The sequence below is a fragment of the Mustela lutreola genome, chromosome 1 (genome assembly GCF_030435805.1).
Source record: "Mustela lutreola isolate mMusLut2 chromosome 1, mMusLut2.pri, whole genome shotgun sequence".
Taxonomy (NCBI): Eukaryota; Metazoa; Chordata; class Mammalia; order Carnivora; family Mustelidae; genus Mustela; species Mustela lutreola.
In genome coordinates this window covers 59059109-59077264 of record NC_081290.1, presented here as the reverse complement: position 1 = coordinate 59077264, position 18156 = coordinate 59059109, and the positions used below count along the sequence as shown (strand labels likewise).

Below are 18156 nucleotides of genomic sequence, written 5' to 3'. Positions count from 1 at the left end.
CCTACTCTGGCTTCTCCTGACCAACTTTAAGAAAAATCACTTTCGCATTTTGGGCTTTGGTTAAATTCATCTTGTTCCTTGTCTCTAAGGTCCCTTCCAGATCCAACATTCAATTCTACCAGGAGGCCATCATGGACTCATATTTGAACGTGAAAATGGAACAATATACCTAAGACCAAGTATTTGGAGAGAAGAAATGGTTTCCACAGGGAGAAAATTTAAAATATAGAAAAAAAATTCTTACCACTCAAGTTTTGGAAACATTTTATAATTTATATATAAATCTTGTAAGAAACCATGTAAAATGACAGAAATATCCACCTTACATTAAGAGTCAAAAAAAAAAATTCACACACACTGAATGTAAATTTTAATTATAAAACAATATGAACAAAACATTTTAAAATAATCTCAATTATTTGGCAACTCATCACATCATTGCTAGAGACAAATTTGATCTTAAGAAAAATTTAATTTTATGAAAAACTTAAGTTGGACAGTTTGTTCATATGGGAGTTAAAACATGTTTAAAAAAGAATCTGGCAATAAAGCCAGTTTCTATCCTGAAATAATTGCATATAAAACAACATAAAATCCTGAAGCTCGATAGACATGAGTGACCTAATCTCGATGCATTTCCCTTCACTGAAAAGGACAATATGGAAAGAGAATGGGCAGAAGCCTCAGAAAAGCACAGAGGGGAAGAATGAACAATGACAGAGGCATGTTTGCTGCAGGTGACAGGATGTAACTTTACCTGAACCAGAACCTTTCACACCAGTGGGGCTGGAAGTAAAGTCACAGATGCGAGCATAATCTAAAAACAAGTTACATTCTTAAAAACAGTCACAACTGTGAACAGAGGAGCAATGCAGACCCTTTCTTGAGCTAAACTACTTCACTTGGATACATGCGAGAAGATTCTGTATTTCCTGCCAGATCATATTTCAGAGTTACAAGGCAGGCAGCATCCTAAAACATTTCTACTAATGACTGCATAGCATTTAAAACCCCCCCTTTTTTTTATTAAAAAAAAAATAATAAAATAAAATAAACAGATATATAGTAAAGTTCACAGATAAGTTTTCTCTGTAAAATAAATAAAGTGTTCATTGATTAGCATCATACATAGAGTAAAATACAACCTATTTTTACATGTTTATATACTGTACACAGATTACCAGTAGGCAGCCTGGTGTCTGATGGGCTGGAAGGGTTTGCATTAGTGATGTGTCACATCGGGAAATCCCAATTTCAAATGTTAAAATATACAACTACTTTGTTTTGAGTTCAGATACAAAGTAAACTTATTTTCCTTTATCTGAAATAAATGTACATAATATCTTCTATGAACAATAGTTTATAAAGCTGTTTAAAACAGAACGAGAAAAAGCTTGCACCTAGGAACTTAGAGCACATGCATGTCCTTTCCCTGGTTTAAAAAAAAAAAAAAAAAAAGCTATGGCCCCGAGGCTTGATTCTCTTCTCTTGGCTGTGTCCCCAACAAGCCAGGGGCAGTGGAGGCCAGGATTACCGCTTGGCCTTTTTCGAGGGGGCTTCTTCCACCCTCTGCTGGCCTCTGGTTCGGGCTCCGGGGGGGCTGGCTTCCCTCTTGCGCTTGCTAGAAGGGGAGAGCTGGGCCTTCGATCTGCAGTAAACAAAAATCAAGGTAGTGGTAAGAGCTGAAAGGAGCGGCTTCAATAATTTGGGAATTCTTTAAAACAGGGAAAGTTTTTGACTTGAGAGCCAGGAAGAGAAAACCTGGGTCACATTTATATAGAAGAGGAGACTCTAGAAGAACAGTGCTAATTGGTCATCTGCTGACCAGCTCACACCCAAATGGCCCGAGAGGAGCTTGGAGGCCCGTGCTCCGGTTCCAGCTTGGTCACACTCCCGGTGCTGGCCTGTGTCAAATCTACCTTCTTCTCTGGGTCCTAGTTCTTTTATCTACAAAACAATCAACAGCCAGTCAGTCCTCCACAAGCTGTCCCAAGTTGAGGCGACCAGCGGGAGTAGAGGACTGTGGACTATGTCTGAGTGGTGCCCGATCATGTCTCATGGGACAGTGTTATGGAGGAGAGCCGGCAATGTCAGAAAACGCATGGGAATTTCAGAGCAGCATTCTGGCCAATCTCCCTGCTACCAGCCTATCCCTGCTCTCCCATCTGCCAGATTTATCTGTCAGAAACCCCAATGAATCAGGTCACTGTCCTGTTTATCTTTTATACGTGTATTCCTCTTGATTATCGGATGCCCTCTGGATCAGTCATCCTGAGAATTCACGGAGTCCTTTATAATTTGCCCTGGCTTCTGCACCACCTTGGGCTACAGTCCTGCCAAAATACGGCCATTCCAAACACAGGACATTCTTTCACATTTTCATGCTTTGGCATGTGAGTTTTTAGAGATCACCCCATACCTCCCATCTAGCAGACATCCTCATCTTTAAGTCCCAGTTCAAAAGCAAGCCCTCCAACCCTTCCTCACCAGAGAGTAAGATGCTCTCTGGATATCCACAGCACTTTGTGTCTTCAACAGAGTGCTTACCACTGTCAATTACCTGATGGCTTTTGCCAGCTGTAGGATATAGTCATTATTTTGAACAATGTGCAAGTTTTGTTGCAGTGATAGCGGCAGAATGTGAGCATTCTGCAAATGTACTGCAAAACAGAGGTTTAGTGTGGGTGGTGCCAAAAAAGCTTCCAAGTCATGGACAAATATCCCCGCTAGGATCCTTTTCCAGGGCCACTGCTGGGTATTACTCCTTTTCCTCTCCCCAGTATGTTGCACAAAGGCACATATCAGCAAGCAGCCACAGTTCTATCCTTGAAGAAAAAGGCCTGGAAAACCAAGACTGCAGGAGATGGACTGATGGCGCTGCACTGATAAGACAGGTCTTCTTATTCTTCTTTTGATGGCACAAGTGAGTAAACTCGAACCGAGTCGCTCGATGCTGCATAGGATACAATTTCGACATACATGCATGTACCGAGAGGGGCTGGAGAGCAGTGGGCACGCCAGTGCTGTGCAAGATTCCATGTAGCAGGGGACAGCAGCTCGGAGTCATGGTGCATCCTCTGGGCTGTCTGAGCTCAGGGGGTCACCCAAGCCCTTTCCTGCACCCTAAGTGTAGTCTGTGACCAGTGACACCAGCATCACCAGGGAGCTACTAGAAATGCAGACTCTCAGGCCCTACCCAGAATCTTAGCACTGAGTTTTCCTGACTGGTCTGCAATTCCATTTTGAGAAATATGGACCAGACCTTCCTGAGATTCCTTCCCTCACTTATAAAATAAGGATAAATATGACATTTCACTTAATGAGGATTAAGTGGGAGAATGCGTATGAAAGACACCTGGCACTTTACTGTGCTTCCCTTTCTAGAACATGGGGCTGATAACACATACTACATTATCCATATGCGAGGAAGACCATGACAGTTTTTGTACACTGTGAAGAGTCTTTTAGCTCTGTCGATGCTAAAATGTACAGAAAGTAAGACAAGACTCAAGGAAGAAGCTTAGAGTTCAGAGACGGCATACACCACCATCCTGTGCATAGCAGGCTGGTAGTGCTGCGGGAAGGTCAGAGAGGAACTAAAGCAGCAGGGGCCTCCTAAAGAGGGAGTGGGAAGGATGGCAGTGCCTGGCCTGCTGGCAGCTGGGGCAAGGGCACTCAAGAACCAGCACAAGCCAAGGCCACAAAGGAGGGCTGGGCGCAGCCTGTGGGAAGTGGTAGGATGAATGAGGCTATAGACGGTGGGAGCCAGCCAGGGCTGAGCTGGAAGTGACTGTTTTACTCTGTTTACCCCACTGCTTCTCTAACATGCTGGCTAAAACAGAAACGATTCTGGGCTGTGACGCAACTGGCCACGCTGCGCCACTTTAGCCAAGTACTCGGACCTGGGACCACTCGGGAAGAAACACGCCTCACCTCTGGTCCTGGTGGACAGGAGCCCATGTGTAAGGCTCACAAAGCTCAAAGGCAAGTCTGTAGAGGAGGGCGTGAAATGAGGCCTGAGATTCCTTCTGTGGCCCCAGTGCCTTCTGGAGTGGGTTTCCATTTGGGAAACCAATGATCCCAAGGTAGTTATGTGGCAAGAGAAAAATCTTAAAAGGAATTTGGGAAGGAAACATTACCATACCAAAAAATAGTCTCTGGGGATTAAAGATGACTTCAAGTGTAAGCAGGGACTTACCTTCCTAATGGGGGAGATTTACTAACTTTTTCGTGGGTAGATAACTTCTCTTTTGCTAATATTTGGCGATTTCTAGCAGAAATGGTTTCTGGGCTGCCAAACGTGGATGCTGCACGTGCTGATGGCTTGCTATGATGCCTTCTGAAACAGATGACAGAAACACCGGGCAGCGGTATACTGAACACGCCAGGCCCAGGACCACTTCAGAAAGGACGACGCTCCTCATGGGTGAGTCAGAGAATGGGGACAAAAAAAGCAGAAAATGGTTGGTTTTCTGGACTGTTGGTAAAAAGTAGGTCTAATGTGGTCCACAACTGCCTGCCTGCATGACGGTGTCTTTGCTTTTACTATGCAGGGTTTTTTGTCATGATTTTAGAGAAAGACGACTCTGTGATAATAAACAATACACTGGTGGACAAGATGACAATTCCTCAAGTGCTCACCAGAGTAGAATAAGGGGCCAGGATAGTAAAAATAGTGTAATTCACAAGGCCAGATGGTCAGACCCTGCAACTGGTCCAGGCAGGCAACTGCACAAGGACTAGGGGATGGAAGAGCAGGCTTGCCAATGAAACTGTAAGAGAAAGGACTCGCTGAGCCAGTGTGCTGGTCCAGCGGAGGGAACAGAGACTGGGTGCATGTGGAAGCAGGTACCCCAGGATAAGGTGGGGCAACCCTCTTCGGAGTTCATCAGCCCACGCTCTGTGTAGAACCTTACAGAGGAGAGCAGATAAATTCTTGAACAAACAGGGGTGAGGAGGGGGATCGAAACAGAAGACCTGGAAGCTGCCCTCCAATGCTCAGGGAAATGCTGCAGAGAAGCCCCAAGAGCAGAATTAGAACAAGAGCAGATGCCTCAGGGAGGCCGACTTCTACTGGACACAAGGAAGAGAATGCTGAGGAGAAGGAGGCTTCCCTGTCCCCAAGGAACCTGCAAGCAGAAAGACCTTCGCAGAGGAGCTGCTGCTGCAGACAGTGAGGCAGTAACCCATGAAGACCCCAGCCAACCCTAAGAATCTGCAATGAGGAAGATGCCAGAGCCCAGGAACTGAGACTGATGCTGACGAATCTAAACAAAGAGAAAAGGATTCATTTGTAAATCAACAGTTCTCAAGGTCTGTTAAGGAGGAATATTGACAGTCTAGGTATTTACAGAATCACAGGTCAAATAAGATTTGTTTTCAAAGAACGAAGTTTAAAAGGGCAACCTCACTGCTACTTTTGGCTTACGAAACTATCTGAAGTGGGGCCTTTTGACCTACAAAACAATTTGAAGTGGGGCCCTGCTGTCCTGGGTGACCTCTGTGTGGGTGTTTAAGGAGTGGTGGTGCTGGGGTTGTGTGCTCCAGCACCCCCAGCCTCTCCCATCAGCAGGAAACTTGCTTCTGTCTCTTCCATTTATTTGTGTTGTTCCATCTAAAAACAAATATGGGACCCCACCTTACCTTCAGCTGTGGGAGCTCTTAAAGTCTTGTGGCTCTAAAATCTGACTCTTTTGAGAAATCAAACCATGGCATGAATGGCTAATAATATGCAAGTATGAAGTGAACAGAAATAGGCTGATTTTAAGTCTTTATATAAACACAAGACATTATTACTGTTACACTTCGGTGACAGGTATAGTAAGTGATACTCTTGAAATAAATGTTCCTGAACTTTTTGATTAATGATGGCTAATGAAATGACAAAAGATGATACCAAATCAACAACTTCTGAATCACCTTGGAAATGGAACATATTTTTGCTTTAGTAGATTGATAAATAGTAAAGGGATGCAATATGTCTCAAAATGTGCAGTGGGGAAAGGAACACTGGTATTAATAGGTTTGGGGTATAATTGGCAAATAATATTTGTTCAAAGTTTAACAGGTTTCTTTCTTTTAGGACTATGCCAGGCTCTTAATATTTTAATGTGCGCTGTGACTTAAGAAGGAAAAGGAATTCACCAGCATTCCTGAAACTCATTTGACCATGGCACTTTTTTCCAGGGGCTTCTGGCCATACTGGGGTTTGGCAGAATAAACTTTGGGAACATGAAATTAGTTTATGTTAGTAAAACATGGTTGCATATGGGCAATTTCACATGTCAACCTATACCATAGCACTGCAGAATTCCAAGCATCCTATGATGGTGATGGGTATGCCTGCCTTCTCTCTTGCACTTGACCTGGGCGTACTACACGTAGGGACTGTTCTGTATACACAAGACCTGCTTTCACCCACGGGCCCAGAATAGTATCTGAGATAGCTACTGAGGCTCAATAAATATCTGTACAGGAACTGAATGCGTTTTACCGAACAGGCATTTTGAACCTGGCAAAGCCTGGTGTGATCCTCAACAATTGTTTAAGATGCAAGGCAGGTTTCTCTAAGAAGAACTGCAGTGTCCAATGGCTAAGAGCATGTGCTCTCTGCTTAAGATAAAACGAAAGGAAATGGCTTACACTGTGGCACGAGTGAGTCAATGAAAAGAGAATCAATGAAAGCCAAAGCTGCTGTCTGATGGAGAAGGTGGTGAAGGCCTTTGGAAGCTCTCTGTTGCCCCCGTTACCTCTGAGCCTCTGATCTGGTGGTGGACCGTGTAGTGGCTCCTGAGGGCTCATCCTCTTCTTCCTCCTCCTCTTCCTCCTCAGAATCCTGGTCTTTCTTGTCCTCAGTGGCTTCAGAAACTGATTTCTGGCGTTTTCTTTCTGGCTCTGAAGATTCTGTTCAAATAGAAGGGTAACACCTGGATTGTACAATTCCCCAAGATACTTCCAAAGGAGAGTCATGGAGTTTAGAATGTAGGATATTAGGGACTTGGAGGCAGAAGAAGTGGTTTTCCATTTCCTTTTGTTTCAGCACTTGCAATTCACAATTGTTTAACTTAATCTCAAACACATTTGGGATAGTTTACTTAGGCAGTTCACAGCCAGCATTCATGAAAAATTCACATGTACTCAGAAAAGCATCTGGGATGTACCATTTCTGACATGGGATTAGAGTAATTTCACACATATTTACGTAATATTAATACTGACTGTGCCCCACTAGATTTTTTCCTCATCCAGAGAAAAACTCTTAAAAAAGGGGATTTTGAAATGATAAGACCCTGCAATTAAGAAATGTGCCAGAAACACACCAGCATCATCTGACAGAGTGAGTGAACGCTTGGGCTTTCTTCCTCTCCGACGCACACTTGCTACTGTTTTTTCTTCACCATCGTCCTGGAAGCAATAAAATTAAAGTTGAAAGGATGGCTAATTGAACATACCTTGTTCAGTACCTAAAGGACATACCTTGATAAGAAAACTGACACTTACGTTGCTTATACCTCTTTCTTGTAGGGTAGTGGTTTCTTTATTGGACTCATCTTTAAGAAAAGGAAAATGTCTGCATTAACACTCTCTTAGTATAAAATTAACTTTTCAACAGTCTGGCTTATTGTCTCTGAATGTACCAGTGCTGATTAATGTACTGTTTAACAATTCAACATTATTTTATATCAGGCAAGCAGAGTTGGAGTCAGAATACCTAGCAGAAAGTACATTCGAATACAAGTCAGGACCTCCAGATTTGTACTTCAGATTTTTCACAAATAACCTATGCAATCTGAGAAAATTACTTAAATTCTTCAAGCCTCAGTTTTTATCCATAAGATAAAAGGGTCAGACCACCTGTATGGTCCCTTTCAGATCAAATGCTCTGCACCCAGAAAGAGAGGAGGGAAAGGGACATCTGCGGAGCCCTCAAACCACACCAGGACCCACAGGTCAGGATTACAGATCTCACTGATAACTTATATAGCTCCCTCTCCATTATGATACCCCTTTGGTAGTTAGGAAAAATGAGACTCAAGTAACTTGATTTAAGTAATTTGTTCAGTCACAGGACTAATAAGTAGTGCAATAGCTAGAGTTCTCTTGACTATAAACAGTTCCATCAGAGCAATTAGAAAAGTACATATTTAAGTTATTTTAGGCTGTGTATGCCTACTCTTTATATATTTGCTTTCTGTAGAAGTTACAATTTTCTGACAATGTATCTTGGGGGAAAATGAAGTTTAGTTTAATGGACTGTTTGAAATTAGAGTTCAGGGATGCTCCCTAGACACTCGACAACCCAAAGGTACTTCTCACTGGTGGCGAGGTCCATGTATCACCCTTTTTGCAAGTTCAGTACACTGATGTAGACAGAAGAGTTATACCAAGAAGGCTTACAGCAAAGAAGCCTGTCATAACTGGTCATCATTACCCAGACTTGGAAAACTGCTGCCAAACCTCAAAACATAATCACACAGCTCAAATTACAATCCTTAAAGGGCAATCAAATTATAAAGGTTTCTTTATAATTATTTCTCGTTGTATTGATTCAAAACATTATAAAATTATGAATAAAACTGGTTAAAATCCAAACATAAGCAGAATTCCCCCTTGTAAAAAAAAATAATAAATTAACCTTAATTTTCCAAGAGACAAGAAAAACTGAAATATGATCACAAGATCACACACAGTTAACTACGTGGAAAGGTTTCTAAATTACATATTTGCTTTACCTTGGTCAGATTATGTACATACTTTCCTGATCTAATCAGCTATTTATTTTATCCAAAACAGTTGTCACATTCATCTTTTTTGCCTATGCCAACACTTTGAAACTCACCAAAAGGCCTTGTTGCCTTTTAAAAAAGAAAAAAAGATTTTACGAGAGAGATTGAGAGCGTGTGTGCTGAGGGCAAGGACAGAGGGAGAGGGAGAAAGAATCTCAAGCAGATTCCCTGTTGAGTGTGGAACCTGACATGGAGCTTGATCTCACAACCCTGAGATCATGCCCTAAGTCAAAATCAAGTGTCAGATGCTTAATCAACCTAGCTACAGGTGCCCCAGTCTTGCTGTTGTCATGTAGAAAAAAATTTTAACCAAGACATTAATATATACACATTGTAAAAATTCCAGAAAATTTAGGCAATGTTAACAACATGGAATGTTCCCATTATCTAACCACTCAGAGCCAATCATTGTCAACATTTTGGAGTATTTCTCTCCTTGGAATGAGGACAAAAAATAACTGAAACAGTTTTATCTCTTGCACTCTGGCTTTAGAAACTACACAGGCTGCTTTCAAAATTCTTATTTTTCTGAGAATAATAGGCTCTTGAGTAAATTCCCGACTTCCTGGTAAGAGTGCCTAGTTCCCAGGCTGATCTATTTCTCCCTTAAACATATCCAGTAAATTATAATTTGGACGCAGCTATGTCATCCCCATTTTACTTTTTGTTGCCTTTATCCTCCTCTCTGGAGGCTTCCTAGAGACTTCCAAAACCAAGAAGAGCTCAGATCACAAGAAAAGCCAATAGCTGTAGTCTCCCACGGCTAAAAGGACAACCTTCTAATCCACTTCATGGTGAAACAATGAAACTCTAAAACCTTCCCCAATAGCCAGCTGCCCCCACCCCTTCCTTGGATCCAATGCAGAATAATGCTCTAGGTACACACCTGTCTGTGTTAATTTTGGTTTGCCGCCAGGTGGAGACTGTTCTACCTAAATTTAAACCAACAAAAAACTGAAGTCAGCAGTTAGTCATCATCACAAATAAAGTCATCTGTTCTGCAAGGCAGGTTTAGGACCTCTATTATGGAGGCAGAGTACTTGGAACCTATCTTTTGCAGCTAATTAAGAATACCAAGCAAATATAGATGCCATGCTTCTGAACATATGGTCTTTCAACAAGACAATCAGGGCTCCCACGAGCCTCTTCCCCAGCCATTCCACTGCAACCCTGGGAGGGGGCACAGGAGGTGACGCAGCCAGGCCACTGCTCATATTCCCCATGATGTCTTATGTGTCAACAAATGTGTTTGCCTATGGCGCTTTCGTTTTGCTGTCTTGTAATAATTCTATTGAGATGAGCACTATAGGTATTATTATGCTACTTTATGTCCAATAGGAGCTTTAAGAGGGTCACATGATCAGCTCGGCATCATAGTTCTGGGAGTAAGTGGCAAAGCTGAGGCTGAAACCTCATTTGCTTTTAGGACACTGGACATATATTTGTCCTTCTATTAATGCTGTCATGCAATAAAGTCTTGATACAATGATTTTTGCTGAATATACACTTCAGAGTCAAAGATAAAGTTTAAAAAGATAAAGTGTCACTGAGGATTTTCCTGCATTGAAATCAGTGTACGTTTTGTTATGAGAGGAACTCTACAGAGAGGAATAAGAGGAGAGTTCCATAAAGAAGTAATTACCTAAAAACCGTATAAAACAACCATCTTCTGTATTGTAATCAAGGATGACAAGAAGCGAAGTCCCTAGATAATTTTTATATAAGCAAACTCACAAGTGAGGATGGGATCAGACTGAAGACTATTTATGTAAAGACATTAGTAACTGAAATATTATTTAAATGGTTATTCAGTGTTTTATTTAAGGGATTCTTTTAATACTTTTCTAATATTTGAAAAAATAAAGTAGTGGAAAATACAAATATTGCAGTATACACTATCCAGGTCAAGAACTCCCAGAGTTCTCGTCTGTTACAATTACTTACAGTGACAATGCCAGTATCTGTTTTGCAGTCTTCTTCTAAAAAACAAAAAATAAAAATCTCATTTAGAAAATCAGTTTGAAAATGTCTTTTTTTTTTAAAGTTGGCCCCATACCCAACATGGAGCTTGCACTCATGACTCTGAGATTAAGAACTGCACACTCTACCAGCCAGGCACCCCCTGAAAATGTCTTGCGTGTGAACCGAAAACACAACAAATACTTACTTGTTTTTAATGCTGTTTCTAAGGGGTGTTTACGAGGTCTTCCTCTTTTCCTTTTAATAATTACTGGCTGATCTTCCTAAGGGGGAAAGGGAGGGAAAAAAAGCAATAAAAATTTAGAGTTCCCTCCTCAGAGGTCTCCGATCCTGTCACTTGTATTTAAAAAAATACATGACCCCTGTGCTTCATTTCTCTCTGTGCATTCCATCACCTGACAAACACTGAGAACTGTACTGTGAATCTATGATGAGGTAATCTAAGTGAGCACTTTGTGTCCACTTTGACTTCGGCAATCGGTATGCATGCACATTTAAATTTGGATTTAGTTCTAGTCACTTGTGACCAAATGTTATCCCTTACGAAAAATAAAGGAGGCCACTGAACTTCTTATACAGAAGTGTGAGAAAACAATAGGAACTATTAAGAAGTTGTACTGGGTAGAATGTAAGAAACAAAACTAATCAACACAGGAGAAGGGAAGGAAAAATATAACAAGATAAAAACAAGAGAGGGAGGCAAACCAGAAGACATTCTTAACTCTAGGTAACAAACTGAGGGTGGTGGGAGGGGAGGTGCGTGAGGGGATGGGGTAACTGGGGGATGGGTATTTAAGGAGGGCACTTGATGGAATGAGTGCTGGGGTTGCATGCAACTGATGAATCATAATTCTACCTCTGAAACTAATAATACATGTTAACTAACTTGAATTTAAAAATAAAATTAAAAAAAGGGTGTCAGACAAACTTGGTAATGGTTATCTAGATGTGTCTGGTGTATAGGCTGTCTCCCTTGATTTAGGGCCTGTCTCAGGCCAGTGGATTCCTCCCTGCACTGGGCTCCCTGTAAATCCCCTGAGGCAGGGAGGGGCAGGGCTGGAGGTTGGCCTGCTCCTGCTGCCTTCCAGGAATCCCCCACGGGGCCTCACAAAACTGGGTTCCACTGGGCATCAGCTGTAGGCCTTCTGCACACCCTGCTGTGCTGCGCCCATTTTGTCCTGTCCACACTCCAGGGCACAGCAGCCCGATTCTCTGACCTAAACACTTGCCTGACTCGGCCATGCCCCACTGCCAGGACAGGAACGTGACTTAACAACTGAGGTACAGCTCTGGGCTTATCCTATGCAGTCTTGACAGAAATAGGTCTCAAACAAATGTACGGATGAAATGAAAATGAAGAGACCAAAATTAATCAAACTGACACTGATAAAATGCACAGTATGAAAGGGTGTCCCACTGCACTAAAAAAATGAACTACTTCAAAAGCACTTGACAAAATCTTTAGGTAATAGCACTTAATGCATTTTATTTGCCATTAGTACTTAAATATCTGAACAGGAAGATACAAAAAAGACATCCCCTACCTCCTGAGATTTCACGTTGTCATCGTCATTCTGCTCTGTCTTTTCGCCAGCAGCTTCGCTGCTGCTGTATTCGTCTGCAGAGACAGCAGAGCTCTGTTCAGGGCTGGGGACCAGAGTCAGCCACATGGCCACCACACCTGCCCAGGTGTCCTGCACGGCCCCAGACACACATGCACATGTACGTCATCGCAGGCCTATGCCACTGAAGTTAACAAGCAGGAGTCTGGCTAACTGATAAGAAGCACACTTTGGGTTAAGACCCAAATTCAAAATGATTCCCAAGCCCTGTGAGTATAAAGTACATTCTCAAGGGAGGGCAAACAAGTTGGCGAGGTTTAGGCTACGAAGCCTGGTGAGAGGGGAGTCTCATCTCAAAACAATTCATCCAAGTCTGTATAGTATACTCACCTTTTTCATCCATGGCCCTTGAAGCAGTGCTGTTTGTCTTAGAACTTGTTTTAGATAATCCTTCCAAATCTCCAGTGTTCTCCTCCTGTGGAGAAGTTAAACAATACAAGAAGCTTCTTAACCCTGCCTCACTGGTCCTCCCCAAGGTTTTCCTTTTTATCTCAAAAACAAATTTCTAGCTGTTTTTTAATAAGTTTGTTGCAGAATTTTAAAAAGTAACTCTTTTTTGCAGCTAGTGAGGCTATACAAAGAGATACAAATTCTGAAGGTGGAACAGAATGAGATAAAACTCAACCATAAAGCAACAAGGGCACTATCTTCCTCCCTGCAAAATAGAATCGGCCTTTTCCTCCCTCATCCTGTATTTTATCTTTCTGAGAGAAACTCCAAAGAAGGAACTGATAGGAACTTGCAACAGATTTCTTTCCTTTATTGGGTGTCGGAGGAGGGGACTAGGGGAAAGGATAAAGAGGGAAAGCACCTATGAGAATTTGAGGGTATCAGGGTAGGCTGATTTAGAGCAACGGTCTCTCAACAGTTGAATCATTCACTCTTAGTTGCAAAACAGTTTTCAGCATGAAATACCAAAATGTTGTACTTTAATACTGATATAGTATGTAAAAAACAAAACAAACCCCAACCCACACAAATTAAAATATAAAATTAGAATTGTCTTCTAAACATTTGTCTTATAAACATTGAAAACATTATCTAGATGTGATTTCTTAGTGAAAATGGTTGGTATATTTTAGTTAAATTCTGCATTAAAAAACTTTCATGATATTGAAGGGAAAATAAAAAGATACCCCTTCAATATTCCTGCCTCTCTCCAAATTAAAGAGTACTGTCTCAGGATTCTTGTTCTAGATAGATAGGGCAGGAGGAAGGATAGGGTTAAAATCCTGTTTCTTTCCCTCACCATGACCAATTGAAATTCATGACGATACATGACTCTCTGCTTGGTTGTTAAAAATTCTTTGACTACTTTTTATTTAGTTCATCAGTCACTGGCAGAAAACAGAGACTCTGAACTGGTTTTAGTAAGCTAGAATTCAACTGCATATATTTCTATAAGTTAACTTAAACACTTTTGGAACATGGTGGAAAAAAATAAATTAGGGAAAGACAGAGAAAAAAGATGGAACTAGTTTGGAATAGACAATGAGCAGCACTGAGTCTCAGAAATGGAAGCATGCCTAAGAAGAGCTATCTAGCAGGAAATGGAGAAATCTGGGCCTAGAGAGCAGGAACAGAAATAAAATTTGTGAGCCACTTCCCTGAGTCATCAGATGAAAATAAGACCATATGAAAAAAAGGCAATGAGTGAGGCCAATCCTTGGACAACTTATATTTTAGAGGCAGGAAGTAAAGAAGAGAGAAGGCAGGTTATTAAAACTTTAACATAATATGTATCACTGTATTTTAATGTTTTGATACAAGCACATCTGTGGTAAAGCATCTGACACTTTGGAAGGAAGCACCTAGAAGCCTGAAGTCAATGACATCATTGAACAGAAACCTAAGCAATGGTTATATACAAACTGAAATTATTACACTCTCACAGTATAAAATAATAAAGTGCAGTACTTGTTTTTTTTTCCTGCAGGATCCTAAAAAATATACATTTTATAATATAATGAATATTAGAGATACATAAAGTAAAAAGAATACTAGAACGAAAAAGAATATTAAGTGTTCACAGTGATGAAATTAGGTTACCCCAAAACTTAAAATTAATACATGGAAAGAATACCTTTATATCTTGCGGTTCAGTTTCAGAACACTGCCTCTGTGCTGTTTCTATTTTGGAATCTAGGACATCTGGATTATCATCTGTAAATCAGTTTGGACAGAATCACAAAGGAATAAAAGCTAAATGAAAAATGAAATGCACAGTTCTATTTTAAGACAGTTTAAGACTTCTTTTTTAGTCTTCTGATACAGTGAAGAGAAAAGTTATTCTAAATGTACTTATGTGATTTAAGTACTAAACACTGACTGTGGCCCCTGCAAAACCAAGAAAGTAAAATATAAAAAGTAAAATAAAAAATCCACAAATGCTTAGCTGATATCAATATGCTAGAAGACTCTATGGTAAGGGCTTAGGGCATACAAAGTTCCCAGAGATCTGTTTAACTTCCCGAATGTGTTACCATCTAGGAGGTACAGCATAGTGATTGAGACCATGGGTTTAGGAATCAGATTTACTTGGTGGGAATAAAGTCATAATCTTGCCGAATCTTAATTTCTTTATTTATAAAACGGTAATAATTCCTAACTCACACAGTTATTATGAATGTGTATAAAATACATGAATAGTACCTAAAATATGAACTCAAGAATTAAAAAATAATTACATACTCCTAACCAAAAAAGGAAAGTATTTATCCTTTCTTTCTCACATATTACTTAATAAATATTTGCTACATTTGTACCTTATGCCAGGTATCAATGTATAAGTCTCTGTATCATCTGATATGGTAGCCATTAGCTATATGTGGCTGTTGAAATTTGAGTAATTAAAATTGAATGCAATTATAAATCCAGTGTTTCATTCACATCAACCACATTTAAATGCTCAACACTCACATGTGGCTAGTGGCTATTGTACTAGACAAAAGAACATTTCCATCACCGTGGCAAATTCTATGGGATAGCACTGTTATAGACTGTGGGAAAATCAACAGTATGAAGCACACAAGAGCTATTACATGAATTTTTATTAACATGCTTCACTAGCTCTGTGGAGCATCTGTTGATGATATAAAAAAGGAGTTAGATGGCATCTGGCTGGGTCCCAGGCACAGGTTATAGAGGGAGTGTGGGTCTGTTTGAGTTCCAGGGTTTGGGTCTTCTGCAGGTAAAAATGTAGTTTCTAAATCAACTTCAGAAACAGCCCTGGAGGGGTGCCGGGGTGGCTCAGTAGGTTAAGCCTCTGCCTTCGGCTCAGGTCATGGTCTCAGGGTCCTGGGATCAAGCCCTGCATCCAGCTCTCTGCTCAGCAGGGAGTCTGCTTCCCTTCCTCTCTCTCTCTCTGCCTGCCTCTCTGCCTGTCAAATAAATAAATAAAATTAAAAAAAAAAAAAAAAAAGCCCTGTAGATGTCAAGCCAGTCTGGATACAAACTGGACTCCAGAGCTGTACAAGTAAGCAATTATTCCTCTCAAAAATTTTTGATATTGGCCCAATATTTTGGATGTAAAAATAATATGATCTTCCAAGATGTCTGAAAAAGGAATATATATGGTCTAAATATGTTACCCAGTTCATCTTCTGAAGAGGGGTAATGCTTCTTTCTTTTTCTTTTAGGCATCTGCCTTTCTTCCTCTTCATCCTGGAATCAAGAATGACTATATATTAACGTCAACAGAATTTGGAACCAAATCTACTAAAATGACAGTACATTTATTAGCTTTAGTCTTTGAAATAAGTTTTTTAAAAATCTAGAATAACACTTTCAGCATCTAGATTTGGATGATCCTTATTTTGTAAGGTTGAGTCTTCTTTTTTTTTTTGTATTGTATTTGAATGTAAATCCATACAAAACATTAGAACATGTTTCTGGTTAGTCACTGTATTCCAACCATTTTAAAATATGTTTAAAAAAAAAAAACAAACAACATACTGCTTCTTTTCCCATCTCTGAAGTCAAGATATGTCTTACAATCAGTGGTATGTCCTAAATTAATTGGTAGTGTTCTCCTCTTTCAGTGGCCTAGCAAAGAACTGAGGAAAGACAGTATAAGAAATAACATTTAGCATTCCTGACTGCAATGTGGACATAGTTACCAATAATTACCTACACGAGAGTATAAACAGATAAAAGTGATATGGAGAGCCACTTAATTTTTAATTCATACAAAGAACTAAGGCCTTTGTACAAAAGCACTATATACAAAACATGAATACTTGAGTTTCTTATGCAAACCCACCTCTTTAGGATTTGTTTCAACACTGTGATCTCTTAAGCCTTCTGTACTGTCTTTTCTGCCGCTGGATATCTCTGATTAATAAATACAAAAAAGAGGAAAAAAAAGTTAAGTATTTATTCATTCCAATACTTATTTTAGGGTGTGCATGGCAGCTGGAAGGACACTTTATAAGTCATTTTGACGGGGTCCTCAGAGCAACCACGTAAGCTCTGTGATTCCCATTTGAAGAATGTAAATAAATGGGTTTATGGAGGGATGAGGTCACTGGACTCTGCACAGTGACTTCACAGCCAGTTTCCTCCAGCTCATGGAGCAACACAATGTGAAGATGTATCCAAGGAAAACAAGAGGTATTATTTCATAGCTGTCAGATTAGCAAACATTCACCAGTCTGGTAAAACCAAAAAAGAGAAGGTGTGGAGTTATAACTGGTACACCACCTGGGGATAATTTGGCACATCCCTGAAGAGGTGCCCACTAACTCAGCAATTCCACACTTAAGTTCCAGGTAAATGACATATGCATTGGGAGACAGGTACAAGATCATGCACAGCAGCACTCTGAAATTGGGAAAAGTTGCAAAAGACCCAAATGTCCACCAGCAAAAGCAAAAGAGAATTACAGTGGTATATTCACACAATGGAATACCAAAGAGCAACTGAAATAAAGTAATCAGAGTTATACATATCAACATGACACAATTTGAGAGCATAATGCCAAATGAAAAAACAAGGGGTAGACAGTTTCTCTAACATGATCCCCTCTTCCTAAACTATGCGACATCAGGCTACATATTTTTTATGGAAATATATATAGCAATTGCAGAACAGTGGCTCCCTTTTGAGCAAGATAAGAGAGATTGGGATCAGTGAGGCATAAGTGATTTCAACTATATCTGTTAATATTTTTTTAAAAAGCACCTGAAGCGAATATACTACATTTTTAAAGATATGACAAAACTAGGTGATAAGTACATGACTGTTTATAATTATTGCTGCTTTACTTTGGTTTGAAATATGGTATATTATAAAAAGACTTCTTTCCCCACTCTTGGAATAAGGTATCAACAACATTCTATGTTCTTTTTGAGAGGAGAATTATTCCTCTGGAGTAGGTAGCCTCCACAGGTTTCATGGAATGAGGCCTGACTCCTAGGAGAAGATCGACATAAATGTGATACACTTGATCTACCAAATAGAGACTGCCTGTCAGAAGTAAACACAGAACTTCTACAGTACAAACCTCAGGCAGCTACACATTTGTATTCACATTGGATTAAGTCCACAGTGAAGTTACTGAGAAAGTTCTAGTAGCTATTTACATCAAGGCGCCACTTAATAGCTGCAGGACCTTGAACAAGGCAGTGGACCCCTCACACCCTTGGTTCCCCAGCTACAGAAGTAATGCTATTAATACCTACCAAATGATATGAATTAAGAGAAAATTTGTGAAGTAATTAGCACAGGGCTTGGCATATAGAAAGCATTCAGCAAATGGGAACTACAAT

At 40.3% G+C, this 18156-nt stretch overlaps 1 protein-coding gene across 3 annotated transcripts in view; it reads right to left on the bottom strand.

The window, feature by feature from the left end:
• Positions 1-247: 247 nt before the first annotated feature.
• BOD1L1 (biorientation of chromosomes in cell division 1 like 1) overlaps positions 248-18156 on the bottom strand; it is a 54623-nt gene continuing 36714 nt past the window's right edge. The window contains exons 15-27 of one of the 3 annotated variants that reach the window (XM_059165277.1): positions 16650-16720; positions 15979-16051; positions 14472-14551; positions 12719-12803; positions 12311-12384; positions 10954-11029; positions 10731-10765; positions 9673-9718; positions 7501-7550; positions 7320-7404; positions 6750-6903; positions 4199-4339; positions 248-1648 (exon numbers count right to left, since the gene is read on the bottom strand). In XM_059165277.1, coding sequence (XP_059021260.1) covers positions 1531-1648; positions 4199-4339; positions 6750-6903; positions 7320-7404; positions 7501-7550; positions 9673-9718; positions 10731-10765; positions 10954-11029; positions 12311-12384; positions 12719-12803; positions 14472-14551; positions 15979-16051; positions 16650-16720 — 1088 coding nt within the window. In that variant the 3' untranslated portion in view covers positions 248-1530. The remainder of the gene's footprint in view (positions 1649-4198; positions 4340-6749; positions 6904-7319; positions 7405-7500; positions 7551-9672; positions 9719-10730; positions 10766-10953; positions 11030-12310; positions 12385-12718; positions 12804-14471; positions 14552-15978; positions 16052-16649; positions 16721-18156) is intronic. The other 2 variants (XM_059165282.1, XM_059165290.1) reach the window with 2 other exon arrangements.